This window comes from Saccopteryx bilineata, chromosome 8, assembly GCF_036850765.1.
Source record: "Saccopteryx bilineata isolate mSacBil1 chromosome 8, mSacBil1_pri_phased_curated, whole genome shotgun sequence".
NCBI lineage: Eukaryota > Metazoa > Chordata > Mammalia > Chiroptera > Emballonuridae > Saccopteryx > Saccopteryx bilineata.
The window spans coordinates 89,576,057-89,593,025 of record NC_089497.1 but is presented as its reverse complement, the minus strand read 5'-3'; the positions used below and the strand labels follow the sequence as shown (position 1 = coordinate 89,593,025).

General features: G+C 38.9%; 1 protein-coding gene across 1 annotated transcript in view; it reads left to right on the top strand.

The window, feature by feature from the left end:
• Positions 1–16,969, top strand: part of LOC136311722 (uncharacterized) — a 94,975-nt gene that overhangs the window by 63,640 nt on the left and 14,366 nt on the right. The window contains exons 4-5 of the mRNA XM_066240821.1: positions 8,561–8,705; positions 11,282–11,375. Coding sequence (XP_066096918.1) covers positions 8,561–8,705; positions 11,282–11,375 — 239 coding nt within the window. The remainder of the gene's footprint in view (positions 1–8,560; positions 8,706–11,281; positions 11,376–16,969) is intronic.

Sequence of the window (16,969 nt, the reverse complement as noted above, 5' to 3'; positions counted from 1 at the left end):
TAGTTCTATTTTCAGTTTTTTGAGGAACCACCATACTTTCTTCCATAATGGTTGTACTACTTTACATTCCCACCAACAGTGTATGAGGGTTCCTTTTTCTCCACAGCCTCTCCAACATTTGCTATTACCTGACTTGCTAATAACAGCTAATCGAACAGGTGTGAGGTGGTATCTCATTGCCGTTTTGATTTGCATTTCTCTAATAGCTAAAGAAGATGAGCATCTTTTCATATATCTGTTGGCCATTTGTATTTCTTCCTGGGAGAAGTGTCTGTTCATATCCTCTTCCCATTTTTTTATTGGATTGTTTGTTTGTTTGTTTGTTGTTGAGTTTTATGAGTTCTTTGTATATTTTGGATATTAAGCCCTTATCTGAGCTGTTGTTTGAAAATATCATTTCCCATTTAGTTGGCTTTCTGTTTATTTTGTTATCAGTTTCTCTTGCTGAGCAAAAACTTCTTAGTCTGATGTAGTCCCATTCATTAATTTTTGCCTTCACTTCTCTTGCCATTGGAGTCAAATTCATAAAATGCTCTTTAAAACCCAGGTCCATGAGTTGAGTACCTATGTCTTCTTCTATGTACTTAATTGTTTCAGGTCTTATGTTTAGATCTTTGATCCATTTTGAGTTAACTTTTGTACAGGGGGAGAGACTGTAGTCCAGTTTCATTCTTTTGCATGTGGCTTCCCAGTTTTCCCAGCACCATTTATTGAAGAGGCTTTCTTTTCTCCATTGTGTGTTGTTGGCCCCTTTATCAAAAATTATTTGACTATATATATGTGGTTTTATTTCTGGACTTTCTATTCTGTTCCATTGGTCTGAGTGTCTATTTTTCTGCCAATACCATGCTGTTTTGATTGTTGTGGCCCTATAATAGAGTTTGAAGTCAGGTATTGTTATGCCCCCAGCTTCATTCTTTTTCTTTAGGATTGCTTTGGCTATTCGGGGTTTTTTATAGTTCCATATAAATCTGATGATTTTTTGCTCTATTTCTTTAAAAAATGTCATTGGAAGTTTGATGGGAATTGCATTAAATTTGTATATTGCTTTGGGTAATATAGCCATCTTGATTATATTTATTCTTCCTAGCCAAGAACAAGGTATATTCTTCCATCTCATTATATCTTTTTCAATTTCCCTTAACAATGGTTTATAGTTTTCATTATATAAGTCCTTTACATTCTTTGTTATGTTTATTCCTAAGTATTTTATTTTTTTTGTTGCAATCGTGAAGGGGATTATTCTTTTGAGTTCCTTCTCAGTTGTTTCATTGTTGGCATATAGAAAGGCTATTGACTTCTGTATGTTAATTTTGTATCCTGCGACCTTACTGTATTGGCTTATTGTTTCTAGTAGTCTTTTTGTGGATTCTTTGGGGTTTTCGATGTATAGGATCATATCATCTGCAAAAAGTGATACCTTTACTTCTTCTTTTCCGATATGGATGCCTTTTATTTCTTTGTCTTGTCTGATTGCTCTGGCTAGAACCTCTAGTACCACATTAAATAAGAGTGGAGAGAGTGGACAACCCTGTCTTGTTCCTGATTTAAGGGGAAAAGCCTTCAGTTTAGTGCCATTTAATATGATGTTAGTTGATGGTTTATCATATATGGCCTTTATCATGTTGAGATATTTTCCTTCTATACCCATTTTGTTGAGAGTCTTAAACATAAAATTGTGTTGTATTTTATCGAAAGCCTTTTCTGCATCTATTGATAAGATCATGTGGTTTTTGTTCTTTGTTTTGTTGATATAGTGTATTACATTAACCGTTCTACATACGTTGAACCATCCTTGAGATTCTGGGATGAATCCCACTTGATCATGATGTATTATTTTTTTAATATGTTGTTGTATTCGATTTGCTAGTATTTTGTTTAGTATTTTAGCATCTGTATTCATTAGAGATATTGGTCTGTAGTTTTCTTTTTTTGTGCCATCCTTGCCTGGTTTTGGGATGAGGGTTATGTTGGCCTCATAAAATGTGTTTGGAAGTATTGCTTCTTCTTCAATTTTTTGGAAGACTTTGAGTAGAATAGGAACCAAGTCTTCTTTGAATGTTTGATAAAATTCGCTGGTATAGCCGTCAGGTCCTGGACTTTTATTTTTGGGGAGGTTTTTAATGGTTTTTTCTATTTCTTCTCTACTGATAGGTCTGTTTAGGCTTTCTGCTTCTTCTTGACTCAGTCTAGGAAGGTTGTATTTTTCTAGGAATTTATCCATTTCTTCTAGGTTGTTGAATTTAGTGGCATAAAGTTTTTCATAGTATTCTACAATAATTCTTTGTATATCTACGGTGTCCGTGGTTATTTCTCCTCTTTCATTTTGGATTTTGTTTATATGAGTTCTTTCTCTTTTTTCCTTGGTAAGTCTTGCCAAGGGTTTGTCAATTTTGTTGATCTTTTCAAAGAACCAGCTCCTTGTTCTATTAATTTTTTCTATAGTTTTTCTGTTCTCTAATTCATTTATTTCTGCTCTGATTTTTATTATCTCCTTTCTTCGGCTGGTTTTGGGTTGTCTTTGTTCTTCTTTTTCTAGTTCCTTAAGGTGGGAAGTTAAGTGGTTCACTTGGGCTCTCTCTTGTTTGTTCATATATGCCTGAAGCGATATGAACTTCCCTCTTATCACTGCTTTTGCTGCATCCCATAGATTCTGATATGTCGTATTGTCATTTTCATTAGTCTGTATATATCTTTTGATCTCTGCACTTATTTCTTCTTTGACCCATTCATTTTTTAAAAGTATGTTGTTTAGTTTCCACATTTTTGTGGGATTTTTTTCCTCTTTTTTGCAGTTGAATTCTAGTTTCAAGGCTTTATGATCAGAAAATATGCTTGGTACAACTTCAATTTTTCTGAATTTGCTGATGTTGTTTTTGTGGCCCAACATATGGTCAATTCTTGAGAATGATCCATGTACACTGGAGAAAAATGTATACTCAGTCACTTTGGGATGAAATGTCCTGTAGATGTCTATCATATCCAGGTGCTCTAGTGTTTTGTTTAAGGCCACTATGTCTTTGTTGATTCTCTGTTTGGATGACCGATCTAGAGCCGTCAGCGGTGTATTGAGGTCTCCAAGTATGATTGTATTTTTGTCAGTTTTTGTTTTAAGATCAATAAGTAGCTGTCTTATATATTTTGGTGCTCCTTGGTTTGGTGCATATATATTAAGAATTGTTATGTCTTCTTGATTCAGTGTCCCCTTAGCCATTATGAAATGGCCATTTTTGTCTCTGAGTACTTTTCCTGTCTTGTAGTCAGCATTATCCAATATGAGTATTGCTACACCTGCTTTTTTTTGGATGTTATTTGCTTGGAGTATTGTTTTCCAGCCTTTCACTTTGAATTTGTTTTTATCCTTGTTACTTAGATGAGTTTCCTGTAGGCAGCATACAGTTGGATTTTCTTTTTTAATCCATTCTGCTACTCTGTGCCTTTTTATTGGTGAGTTTAATCCGTTTACATTTAGTGTAATTATTGATACTTGTGAGTTCCCTATTGCCATTTTATATCTTGCTTTCTGTTAGTTTTGTGTCTTGTTTGATCCTTCTCTTTCGTTTTTCTATCTTTTGTTTTTATTTGGTTGTATTCCATACATCTTTCCTCTGTTGCTATCTTTTTTATCTCATGTGCTTCTGTGGTGGTTTTTTCAATGGTGGTTACCTTTAAGTAATGAAAAGGGTCCCTACCCTGTTCATTGTAGCGAACTATTTTGTGAGTACTTTTGCACTCCATTGTCCTTTGCTACTGTTAATCTCCATCTTCTCCCCCTCTTTCTTTTTGTTGTTGTTACAGTTTCAATTTGGTTTTATTGTGTTCTTCTTGGAGCTTTTACTTGTGGCTCTGTTTTTTTTTGTTCTTTGTATCTGATTGGAGAACCCCCTTTAGTAATTCTTGGAGTGGGGGTTTTCTGATGATAAATTCCCTCATCTTTTCTGTATCTGTGAATGTTTTTATTTCTCCTTCGTATTTGAAGGATAGCTTTGATGGGTATAGTATTCGTGGCTGAAAGTTCCTCTCTTTCAGGACTTTAAATATTGGGGTCCACTCTCTTCTAGCTTGTAGAGTTTCTGCTGAGAAATCTGATGATAATCTAATGGGCCTTCCTTTATATGTTGTATTCTTCTTTTCCCTGGCTGCCTTGAGAATTTTTTCTTTGCTGTTGGTTTGTGTCAATTTCATTATGATATGCCTTGGAGTAGGTTTGTTGGGCTTAAGAAAACTTGGAGTTCTGTTTGCTTCTTGAACTTGAGGCTTTAGTTCTTTCCACAGGCTTGGGAAGTTCTCATCTATTATTTGTTTGAGTATGTTCTCCATTCCATTTTCTCTCTCTTCTCCCTCTGATATACCTATTATTCTTATGTTATTCTTTTTGATGGAGTCAGATAATTCTTGTAGGGCTATCTCATTTTTTTTAATTTTTGAGTCTCTTTCTTCTTCTCTCTGTTGTGCCTCAAGTTGCTTGTCTTCTATTTCACTAATCCTCTCTTCTATCTGACCTGTTCTATTAGCTAAGCTTGTTACTTCGTTTTTCAGCTCGTGAATTGAGTTTTTCATCTCTGTTTGATTTGTTTTTATAGTTTCAATTTCCTTGGACATATATTCTTTGTGTTCATTGATTTGTTTTCTGAGCTCCCTATATTGCCTTTCTGTGTTTTCTTGTATATCTCTTAGTATTTTTAGGATTTCTATCTTGAATTCTCTGTCATTTAGCTCCAAGGTTTCCAATATATTAAATTTTTTCTCCATAGATTTTTCCTCATCTAGCTGTGTTACCTCTCTTTCTTTTGTATCCATGATATTCAATTTTCTCTTCCTTAATGGCATCTGAGGGTGGTTTTGTTGATAGTATTAATGAGATTTAATAAAGAATAAAAAGTTAAAAAAAAATAAAAAATCGAAATGAGTTGTTTTTTTTTAAAAAAATTAATAATGAAATAAAGAAAAATAAAATAAAATAAAAATTTTTAAAAAAAGGAAATTATTCCCCCCCTCCTTTTTTCCTCTCCTCTCCTCTCCCCTCTTTCTTGAGAAAATCTTGTGGTGGACTGTGAGTTATAACAAACAATGCCTGTGATGGAGGGCCTGAATTGGGGAAAAGTAATAAAGGGGCAAAAAAGAAAAAAAGAAAAAAAAAAGGAAAAAAAAAAAGAAAAAAGAAAAAAGAAAAAAAAAAGAGCGTATGGACCCACAAAAAGCAAATAAGGAAAAAATTTGGGTCAAGAATAAAATGATTTGCTTTTAGGTGTTGGTTGTCTAAGAGTTATGATGAGAGGAATAAGAGGAAAACGGAAAAATGGGGGGGCAAATTAAAAACTTACTATTGTATTTAGTGGAACAAGAACTAGATAATATGGAGAGCCAGGGATGGGAGCACTGCTAGTGAGTTAAAAAGGTGAAGTAAAAACCCCCCAAAATGCCACAAACATAGGTTTGAGTCCCAGATAAGATAATTTGTTTGTTATTGAGGTTTGAATGAGAGGAGATGTAAAGGAGAAAGGAAGAAATTAATATAGAGGGAGAAAAGAAAGAGAGAGAGAGAAAAAAAAGAGGGAACCACTAAAAGAAGAAAAAAGAAAGGAGAGAGAGAGAGAGTTAAGGGTTTTGGAGTGCAACCCTCATAGAGAGAAAGGAAGAGAAGAGAAAAGATAATGGGAGATGTAACACTTATGGGTAGTGTAGTTCAAGGAGAGGAGAGAGTAAGACCAGTAGAGAGTTAATCGGCCAAATTGGAGGAAGAAAAAAAAGTATCAAGAATGAAGATAAGAGAAACAAACGAACAAATATAATAAAATGTGATAGGTTATAAAGTCTGCAGATTATTCTTGATTTTGAGAGGTTATCTTCTTGCTTTTTCTTTTCTCTCCCTCTTCCTGGTCGGTGACTCTGTACCCCGGGTTCTGCCCCTTTGGCACGCTCAGGTAGAGGCTTGCAGTTGATAAGTCTCTATGGCAATGTCATGTATTGTGCTTTAGTCTCGTGGGAGTCGAGGCTCATTAGCATTTATAGGCTCCGACAGTGAGAGAGTCCGTGTTCCTGGAGCCTTTCTCCTAGTCTTTCCTTCCTCAATTAGTAGCCTGATAATCCAGCTATGGGGTTGCTGCTGCCTCTGCCTGGATAGTAAGAGGCTCAAAGAGCTGGCAACTCCCCACTCTATTTCCACTCAGCACAGAGCTCTGGGTAAGGCTCAGTCAATCAGAGCTGCTAGCATAATCAGGCGGGCTTTCCGCCCACTCAAAGACCACTGGCTCTGCCACTCTGTCCGGTAACACAAGCGGGCGCCCACTTCTGGGGGGCGCTTGGAGGAAACTCTCACTCACTGTCTGCGACCAGGATATCCAGCCAGCAGTCTCACGCTCTGAGTGAAACCCCCAACCGCAGGGAAAAGTTGCAGCGTTGGAATTGAGTCTCGCTCCGTCCCCGTGCGCGGCTTTTGCAGGGCGCTGGAGCGGCTCGAGATTCCGCTTTGGCCCACACAAAGGCCCCTGACTCTGCCCCTCTCTGCGATAACACGGGCGCGCACTGCGGAGGCACTCAGAGGAATCGCTCACTCCTTATCTGCGCGCGCACACCAGGATATGAGGCCGGCCGCGGTTCCCTCTGAGTGAAACCCTCACCAGCACGGAAAATCTCCACCGTTGGAAGTAGTTCTCACTCCCTCCCGTGCGTGGCTTTCCCAGGGCGCTGGGGCTGCCCAGAGACTCTGTCCTCGGCCCACAGAAAGGCCTCTGACCCTGCCTCTCCGTGGGGCAACACGGGCACCCACTCTCGGGGCCTAGGAAGAAATTCTCGCCCACTAACTGCACACCGACCAGGAGACCGGGTAAAATGGCCGCTCCGCTTGTCTTTCTTTGTTTGGGTTTGGCGCGAGTGTTAGCTTGTATTGCCCGAGTTGCCACAGGATCAGATTTTCCTCGGCTTGGATCTGTGTGCCACAGCCTGGTTCGGCCGTTTGTGCCGCGGCCTGGATCTATTCACCCCCTTTGCCCGCCTCAGTTTCTATATTCACAGTTACCAGAGAAAGCCACCCTGTTTAGGTTAGTGAGGAAGGCGGAGCATTTCTTACTCCCTTTTTCCTTTGGGGTTTGGTTATATATTTAGCCAATTTTTCACTCAATCATACCTTTGGGTGTATTGCGAAACATCTGGAAGCTCCAAGTATATGTTTTTCTGTTTCTGGTTGAAGATCTTGTTGAGTTTTGGGGGAGATTTATCGGTATCGCTTCCTACCCCGCCATTACTCTGACGTCATCTCCAAGATTGTATTTTTAAATTGGCTTAAAATAGTGTAAAAAACCAATTGCGCAGAGAGAGACTTATCATTGCTGAAGAGAAAGGGAGCCATGTAAGAATAATAACGAATATTTACCTAGGCTTTAGGTTCCTTAGGAATAGAAAAGACACTTTATGTCTCAGTGGAGTAAGAATGGGAATATGAAAAGAACTGGATTGTTCTTAAGCAAAAAGGTTGAGTAGTATTTCAGAGTGAGTAATATTGATGAAAGAACCTGACTTTGTCATTTGTTGGCCACCAATCTGAGGAAATATAGGAGGTCTGGGGAAAATGTCAGGCCCAGATTAACGTGGAAAGCAACAAAGAGTTTACGGGCGCTTGTTTGTGCCTCATCCATCGCTGTACCTCCTCTAGCAGCAGTACTCCGATCTGAGTGCTGAGCTCTTTGACTGTATCTAATCAGTGAGTGTGGGTATTTGTGGGTATCAATAGATACACCTTCCTAAGACATGCAGTCTATGTAAATACCTTGACTGTGTATGGTCAGCAGTGGCAGCCATCGCAGCATCCACATGCAGGTTCCCATGAATTCGGACAGATGGTAAAGAGTAGAGCCAAACAATGGTGGGCCATTCTTTAACCTGCTGACAAGCAACACACAGGGAAAACACTTCCCTTTCATTCATTCAGAGCTCCCAAAGCCCTGACGCATTCTCCGGTTCCACAACCAGGAGAATCTTCTCCAGTTCCTCCTAGAATCAAATGCCCCACCCGTCTCAGCGGAGCTCACAAAAGCCCCTCACCTCTGGTTCCCCATCTGCACACCTTCTCTTTCTTTCCCTGCCAACATGGCTTCTCTCTCTGCCTCTTCTCCTTCTTCTTTTTCAAAACTTTCTGGTGCAAAAACCTCTCCTCCAGCAAACATTAGCAAGACAATGGCCCTTCCCAAGCAGGAAGGTAATTTGCAATTTCACAGAGCACATATACCTGCCTGGCACTGCCCAGCACAATTTTGTAACAATAAAAGTGAGCAAATTCAAAAATCATATTTTACAAACTCATTTGCCCAACACTGACCTTTTATATATATATATATAATAATTTTATAACACTGACCTTTTGAAGTGACTTTTAACTGTAAAAATGTGCTTAGGACTATGATAAGATATAAAAGTACTTTAGATTTAGGTAAATTCCTTGAGTAGCATTTATTTCTTCTCCAAATGGAAAATTGGCTCTTATAATTTATTGTTATTGTCATTTCATACAAAAGTATTTCCATTTAAAGACTTTAAAACATTTTAAGCATTTTCTTTCACACAGCTCTTCAGGTCGAAACTCAGACAGTCAGGGGATTCATCCATCAAACGCTTCATCCTGCTCCAATCTGAGTGAGTCACAGACTTGGTCAGCTCTATCAGGGAACAAAACCTTTCACTCACGATCAGATTCTGGAATATCATCCCAGGTAAACATTTATAAATAGCTCTTTATCTCATGACAAGCTTCTAAAATGAACTCTATCTTATATTTAACACTTTTTAATAACTGTATATACTTCTGAAATCCACCCTTGTAATTAGGGGGGAAAGGAAAGGCTGGGACTCGCCGTCCAGTTTAGAGAAAAAGTGGAAGGGAGCCAGAGGAGGGATACCAGAGGAGATGAGGAGAAAATGACCCCACCCCTTCCTTTCTCCCACTGAGTTCAAATCCTATCTCTAGCCTGCGAGTTCCGTCCTTTCTTTCTGGAATTTCCTATTTTAACAAAACATTTTCTCCTTCTGAACTGATCATTTCAAAGGCTTTTTTCTAAACCATCAAAGTGGAGTCATAGATGCTTTCCTCCTTTCCTTTGTTCATAATTGGATCAAAATGAGTTATGTAGGTCTGCCTTCCAAATTATAGGCAATGAGTTTTGCTTTGTTTGTGTTTTTTAACACAAATGCCATGTTATATTTAACTTTGTATCCCCATTGCCTGACAGAGTGCTTGACACACAGCAAATGTACAATATATGTTTTTAAATACATGAACGAAATGAAGTGAAGCATACTCGCTTCAAAAATATTTATTGAACCAATGAATAAGTCAATTGGTCTATCAGAATTAGAAAAGGAAAAAGAGAAGGCAAGGCACAAATATTTACTGTTTCCTTAAGAAGAAACAACATTCACAAAACTACACCCCGCTGACAACCTTCCATGAATATAAAGAAAGAAAGGCATTGGCTTGTGTCCCTACAATGTCAGAAGTCCCCAAATCAGTCACATAATTTCTTTAAAAAAACAAACAAACAAACAGGTTTTTGTTTTGCTTTGCAGACAATTAGATGCCAATTGAGAAATGGAAACTTTCTTCTCAAATACCTTTTTAGCTTAGATTCTTTTTTTTCCCCAGCCAAGAGCCTCAAGAAATAGCATAAAGAGGCAATGTAGTGTGAAATTTTAACTTGTAAGACATTTTTATTCTATGATAGAAGCAAGAAAACATATTTCAAAAGCACATAGCAGGTTGGGGGAAAAGTTTTTATAAACATGTTAACTTAACAACCGAAATAGGCCAGAGACTGTATTTCTCAATAATCTGAAATGTACTTGTGCCTCTTAGTCTTTTTCTTTTCATAGCTCTAATGAATGAGTGAATTCCTTGAAAGCATGTTAGCAAAACCTCAAGATATCTCAAAGAATTGTTTAAGCATTAATATTTTAGTGTTACTGCTAATAAGGTAGAGAGATTTTATTAGTTCTATTTTTTAAAAGAAGATATCGACTTACTTACTGGGGTAACCAAGGTCATTCAATGAGTAAGTAATTAAAAGATCAAAGCTAAATGATTATTAAAATGCCATCTCTTCCCAATTTATTTTGAGGCAGCTTTTTCCAAATTCTGCTTTACAAGATGCATAGTCCCACATGCTACTCCAAGAATAAAAATCCCTATGTTTTAAAAATTCAGGGGAACACTTTGTAGTATAGACTCACAATATATATTAGAATACAAAAGGTTCTGAAAAGTCTGGAGAAAAAAAGAAATGCTTAACTTGGTTTAATCCAGAGCCTCATAAGCGTATTTAATAGTAGAAATGTTTTTTATGTTAGTATTAGTCACATAGATTTATAGCTCAAGCAAAGCATAAGCTCTGTGAAATGCTGCTCTGTGAGACGAAGGCAGTTGTTCCAAATACTTCCATGACATCTCTTTAAATCAAATATTCTGGGTTTGTTTGGATCGTGTATAACACTGGCTAACAGAAGAATGAATTCATGGTGTGTATATTTAACATAGTTATCTTTTCCTAGTAATATGTCTTTATGTTTGTGTGACCTTGAAACTACAATATGTTGTAGAAGATAATGGGAATTCTGATTGACTGCAACCCAATAGTCATAAACAATATAAAATTGCCCCAAATGTGATCCTAGCACATATTTTGGTCAGTAATAGACTGTCTAGAACAAGAAAATGACTAGACATGAAATATTTCATTCAATACTGTTTACACATTTTAAGAGCAATGTAAATAAATTGGAATTTTTCCCAAAGAGAATCACATGTTCTTCCTAGATATTTAATAAATTGTAAGCCATGATCTGTGAGTAATAATTGAATGACTTAGGAAGAAGATGACAACTGTTGTCAAACACTTAAAATAGTAGTCACATGTGAAAGGATTCTTTGGGACCCATAGAATAAAGAGCCTTTAACTGTTTGAACTGTTCCAAATGTAATGAGATTCCTCATGAGATATTCAGTAAGTATTAAAGGGCAATTTATTGTAGGTAGGTGATGTAGACTCATAATTGGGTACATATATATATTTCTGCTACCATTAACTCTCAAACATAAATCAGTTGCAGGTGTCAGAGATGCAAAGTTGGATAAGAATGCAGACTTTAGACTAAGATGACTTCTGTGAGCACACTATTAGGTACTTGAAGTTCGATTTGGCTGAATGTTAGACATGCATTTGCATCACTTTTAAACATAAAAGTGAGTGAATTGTATATTGCCAGAATTATATACTGCTTTTCTTTTATTTTAAAGCTTCCATCAGATTCTTTTAAGTACCTCACTTGGCACAAGGTAGAACAACATGACATTCAAGGAAGTCAACTGCGTTCCCCGAGAGTCAGAGAAGGTAAAGCACAAATGTGTGTACTCTCTGTGCACATGCTCTGAGTAGTTACTTTTGTGGATTGAAAGACACTATTTAAAAGAAAAAGATATCACTTGTAGGTAGAAAAATTTCTTTCATCAAGATCATGGAATTGTTAATTTAGTGAAACCACCTTTAAAAGCATGTAGTAATATCAAATTATAAAAATAACAAATGTTCAGTATTAAATATTGGTAAATAGATAAAAAACAAACCTGTACTTCAACTATCCAGAAATTGTCACCCTGACTTTTATTTCCAATTATGCTTTCTTTGAAAAACATTTACATATATACTTAAAAAATATTTTTATTGACTGATTTTACAAAGAGAGGAGAGGAAGGGTCAGGGAGCAAGAAGCAGCAACTCACAGCTGCTTCACATTAGTTGTTCATTGAATGCTTTACTGTGTGCCTTGACCAGGCAAGCCCCGGGCTTTGAAACAGTGACCTCAGTGTTCCAGGCTGACGCTTTATCCGCTGTGCCAACAGTGGATACATATATACTTAACAAAAATGTATAAACAATTTTAAATAAATGAATAAATATTTTTACTTATCTTAATATTGTGAGCATTTCTTACATGTTATTCAACATTACCCAAAATATATTTATTAAAGGTTACACATTTTTTTATGATTTTAATTTGTGTTTACATAGATTCAAGTGTCCCAACAAATATATCTCCCCCACTCCCTTATTCCCCTCAGACCCCCCATGCCCTCTCCCACCAACACTTTCCCCCTTTCCCTCCAGGATTTGCTGTCCTGTTCTCTATAATGCTGTGTTATGTATATATAAATTCATTAATCTTTTTCCCTTCTCTGATCACATCTTCTCTCTACTTTCCCTCTGACCTCTTTCCCTCTGGTCCCTTTGATCTCTCCTCTGCCTCTCTTCTGTTGCTCAGTTCACGTTGTTCATTGGATTCCTCAAATGAGTGAGGTCATATGATATTTTTGTTTCTCTGCCTGGCTTATTTCACTTAGCATAAAAAGATTATGCATTTTTCATCATAAGGATATTAAACTTACTTCTCAATATTTTTGGAAATTGTTTATTTACTATATTTTATGGTCATGGACAACACTGTCTCATCAATGGATGACTTTACCGGATTTAATCCTATGACTTTTCTTAAAGCATCAAAGAGAGTAAATAAAGCAGGCCAACTAAGTTTATCTTTTTACTCAGCATTTTAAATTTAGTAGAAAAACCAATATTTTAATGTTTCTTTTTCATCCTCAGATTTTTCAAGTGATTTAGCATGACAGTGTGAAGAATCATGATCTGCAGCCCCTGATATGCATATTTTGATTAGTATAAGTAGATTATAGTTCGATTTCTATAAGTATCTTTCAATAGATTATAAATTATGTAAGAACAGGGACAATGCATTTCTCAAGTTTCTTTTGCATCCTCCATAAGCTGATGAAATAATGTTAAACATAATTCTTGCTTCAGTGAGTATTTAGTCTTTCTAAAACTTCAAATATCTTGGCTGTCCTTCATCTGTATTTTCAGACTGACAATTATATTGTATAATTATTGCTTTAGAAAAAGTTATAGATCTATTCATCTACTTATTTTCCCTTCTCCATTGCATTACTTTACTCACACATGCCTTTCTTCTTTCACTCAAATTCAATTGACAAAGGGTGACTAAAAGAACATCATTTTCTGAAACTTAGAGTAAAATATATTATGTTTTGGTCTGACCTGTGGTGGCGCAGTGGATCGTCAACCTGGAACGCTGAGGTTGCTGGTTCGAAACCCTAGGCTTGCTTGGTCAAGACACATATGGGAGTTGATGCTTCCTGCTCCTCCCCCCCTTTCTCTCTCTCTATCTCTCTCTGTTTCTCTTCTCTAAAAAATGAATAAATAAAAATAAAGACTTTAAAATATATATATATTATGTTTTAACTCTGCTTACTCTATTTGCAGCTGAGCACTGATTCTTATATTTTAAAATATTTATAGATAGTACAATCATAGATATTGTAGATTTGTTCTTTGGAGACCTTAGAGAAAATATTTTTCAAAAAGGAAGAAATTAGATGGAATTAGAAAGAAGACCAGAGGAAGTGGAGGCAGTGTGTAAGCAATTCATCAGCAAAAGCAGGACAGGACTACCTGAGAGACTCACGTGGGCTGTGTTCAGTCAGTTCATACACTTAGTGTGTGGACAAATGACCTAGAGATGAGTGAAAATGCAGATTTCTGGGCCTTCTTCCCCCCAAATCTGATGTAATTAGTATGTATTGGGGGCTCCATTATCTGCATTTGTAAAAACATAATCACTGGAAATTCTGTCGTAGATTATTTGAGAGGCATAAAATGAGAAATGGTTTAGGAGGAAGAGAGGGAAGGAAGAAATTTGAATAGAATTGCAAAAGATTGGTAAAGTAAGGGGATTAGCATTTATGTGTGTGAAAGAGAGGTGGTTGGTGATTGTGATAGCCACAGGGAGGAAAAAAGATATTGTATCCTGAGCACAACTAAAGAGTGAGGTTCAGAGAGAATTGCAGAATTGAAGAAATTGGAAGGGATTACCAGAGAATAAAATGTAGTAGTAAACTGAAAATGAGCATGTGTGAAGCAAGTCCAATGGCCTCCTTCCTTCCCTGACTTAAGCAGCCAGGGCATGAGTTGAGGTCATCTCTCAACAAAACCAATCCCACCTAATGACCACAGTGGCCATTCATGCAAAGGACATAATTGCTGTGCAGAGATAATGTACATTTTCCTGTCAGAGATCATTAACAACATCCAATCTCCAGCCAAGTGAATAGTCATAAAAAGAATGGAGCATGATCTAAGGCAGGAGTCTAGAAACTTTTTGGCTGAGAGAGCCATGAACGCCACATATTTTAAAATATAATTCTGTTAGAGCCATACAACGACCCGTGTACATTATGCATTATCCAATAAAAATTTGGTGTTGTCTTGGAGGACAGCTGTGATCGGCTCCAGCCACACACAACCATGAACATGAGCGGTAGGAAATGGATTGTAATACATAAGAATGTTTTATATTTTTAACATTATTATTTTTTATTAAAGATTTGTCTGCGAGCCAGATGCAGCCATCAAAAGAGCCACATCTGGCTTGTGAGCAATAGGTTCCTGACCCCTGATCTAAGGGATGGAAAATATTGGAAAATCCCATTGCCTCAAACCATAGAGAAAATAGATGTCCCTGTTCATTACCCTTTACCCTTAATTTTAAGAGGGGGTGTGTGTGATGGAGAATGAGTGCTTTTCAAAAGCATCCTGATAAGAATTACCTTCCTCTTAGCTTAGATCTTAAAAAACTCACCAAAACTACTTCACTTGGACTCAACTATCCCAGTTGTACATCCAGGAAGAGTTTTTAAGAAGACAAAGGTTATCTGGTATGTAATAAACAGCAGTTAACCAAGACTTTAATCATAGGATTAAGATTGACTTAATTCCCTCCAACTAAATGAAGCAAAAGAACAAACTTTTGGCAGAATTCTTTTAAAGAGTAAATGTGGCCCTGGCTGGTTGCTCAGTAGTAGAGCTCGGCCTGGTGTGCAGAAGTCCCGGGTTCAATTCCCGGCCAGGGCACACAGGAGAGGCGCCCATCTCCTTCTCCACCCCTCCCCCTCTCCTTCCTCTCTGTCTCTCTTCCCCTCCCACAGCCAAGGCTCCATTGGAGCAAAGATGGCCCGGGCACTGGGGATGGCTCCTTGGCCTCTGCCCCAGGCGCTAGAGTGGCTCTGGTTGCAACAGAGCCACGCCCGGGAGGGGCAGAGCGTCGCCCCCTGGTGGGCATGCCAGGTGGATCCCAGTCGGGCGCATGCGGGAGTCTGTCTGTCTCTCCCCGTTTCCAGCTTCAGAAAAATACAAAAAAAAGAGAGTAGGCCCTGGCCAGTTGGCTCAGCGGTAGAGCGTCAGCCTGGCGTGTGGGGGACCCAGGTTCGATTCCTGGCCAGGGCACATAGGAGAAGCGCCCATTTGCTTCTCCACCCCCCCCCCTCCTTCCTCTCTGTCTCTCTTCCCCTCCCGCAGCCAAGGCTCCATTGGAGCAAAGATGGCCGGGGCGCTGGGGATGGCTCCTTGGTCTCTGCCCCAGGCGCTAGAGTGGCTCTGGTTGCAACAGAGCCACGCCCGGGAGGGGCAGAACATCGCCTCCTGGTGGGCAGAGCGTCGCCCCCTGGTGGGCATGCCAGGTGGATCCCAGTTGGGCGCATGCGGGAGTCTGTCTGTCTCTCCCTGTTTCCAGCTTCAGAAAAATACAAAAAAAAGAGAGTAGGCCCTGGCCAGTTGGCTCAGCGGTAGAGCGTCAGCCTGGCGTGTGGGGGACCCAGGTTCGATTCCTGGCCAGGGCACATAGGAGAAGCGCCCATTTGCTTCTCCACCCCCCCCCCCCCCTCCTTCCTCTCTGTCTCTCTTCCCCTCCCGCAGCCAAGGCTCCATTGGAGCAAAGATGGCCCGGGCGCTGGGGATGGCTCCTTGGTCTCTGCCCCAGGCGCTAGAGTGGCTCTGGTCACGGCAGAGCGACGCCCTGGAGGGGCAGAGCATCGCCCCTGGTGGGCGTGCCGGGTGGATCCCGGTTGGGCGCATGCGGAGTCTGTCTGACTGTCTCTCCCTGTTTCCAGCTTCAGAAAAATACAAAAAAAAAAAAAAAAAGTAAATGCATTTTGTTTTAAAAACCCTCAGGAAGTTCATTCCGTTACTGCTGTTATGAGTTACAAATCTAGTGAGGGGACCAATAGCAATCTCAGAGATAGGGGAAACCCAACATCCTTGGGCTGCCAGATATTCCAAGGTCGAGTTCTTAGCTGGTAAAATATAGCTCAACTAAATACTAACCAAGTCTGAGAAAAAGGAAGGCAGAAAGAAAGGAAGGAAGAAAAGGAGGAAAGGAGGGAAAGAGTAAGGGAGGGAGGGAGGGAGGGAGGGAGGGAGGAAGGAAGGAAGGAAGGAAGGAAGGAAGGAAGGAAGGAGCCTGACCGAAGGTGGCGCAGTGGATAAAGCGTTGACCTGGAATGCTGAGGTCGCCGGTTCAAAACTGCATGCAGGCTAGCCTGGTCAAGTAACATATGAGAAGCAACTATGAGTTGAGTCTTTCCACTCCTCCTCTCACCCCCCTTCTCTTTCTTTCTCTCCTCTCTCTAAAAATCAATAAATAAAATCTTAAAAGAGAAAGAAAGAAAAGATAAAAGAAAAAGATAATGGCTTAATACATTGGTTGGTTAAAGCATTGTCCTGAAGCGCAGTTTGCTGGTTCGATCCCGGTCAGGGCACACAGAGAAACAGCTCAATGTTCCTGTCTCTTGCTAAAATCAATAATTAAAAATACTTTTTAAAAAGAAAAAATAATCCAATTTAATACAACTGCTTTCAGTGAAGATGACCAGTGGACTCCAACTTCACAGAAACCTTTGAAAACTGCTTTAAAAAAATAATTGAAAGAGAAGAAGAACAGTAGAATTCAAACAAAAAATACAGGGCAGAGTTTGACACACTCTGGGGTATCTGTTGCACAAAGAAAGTTGCCAAATATGGGAGTGGGTATTAAAGACAGTAGAGCCCAAGATCTCCCAAGT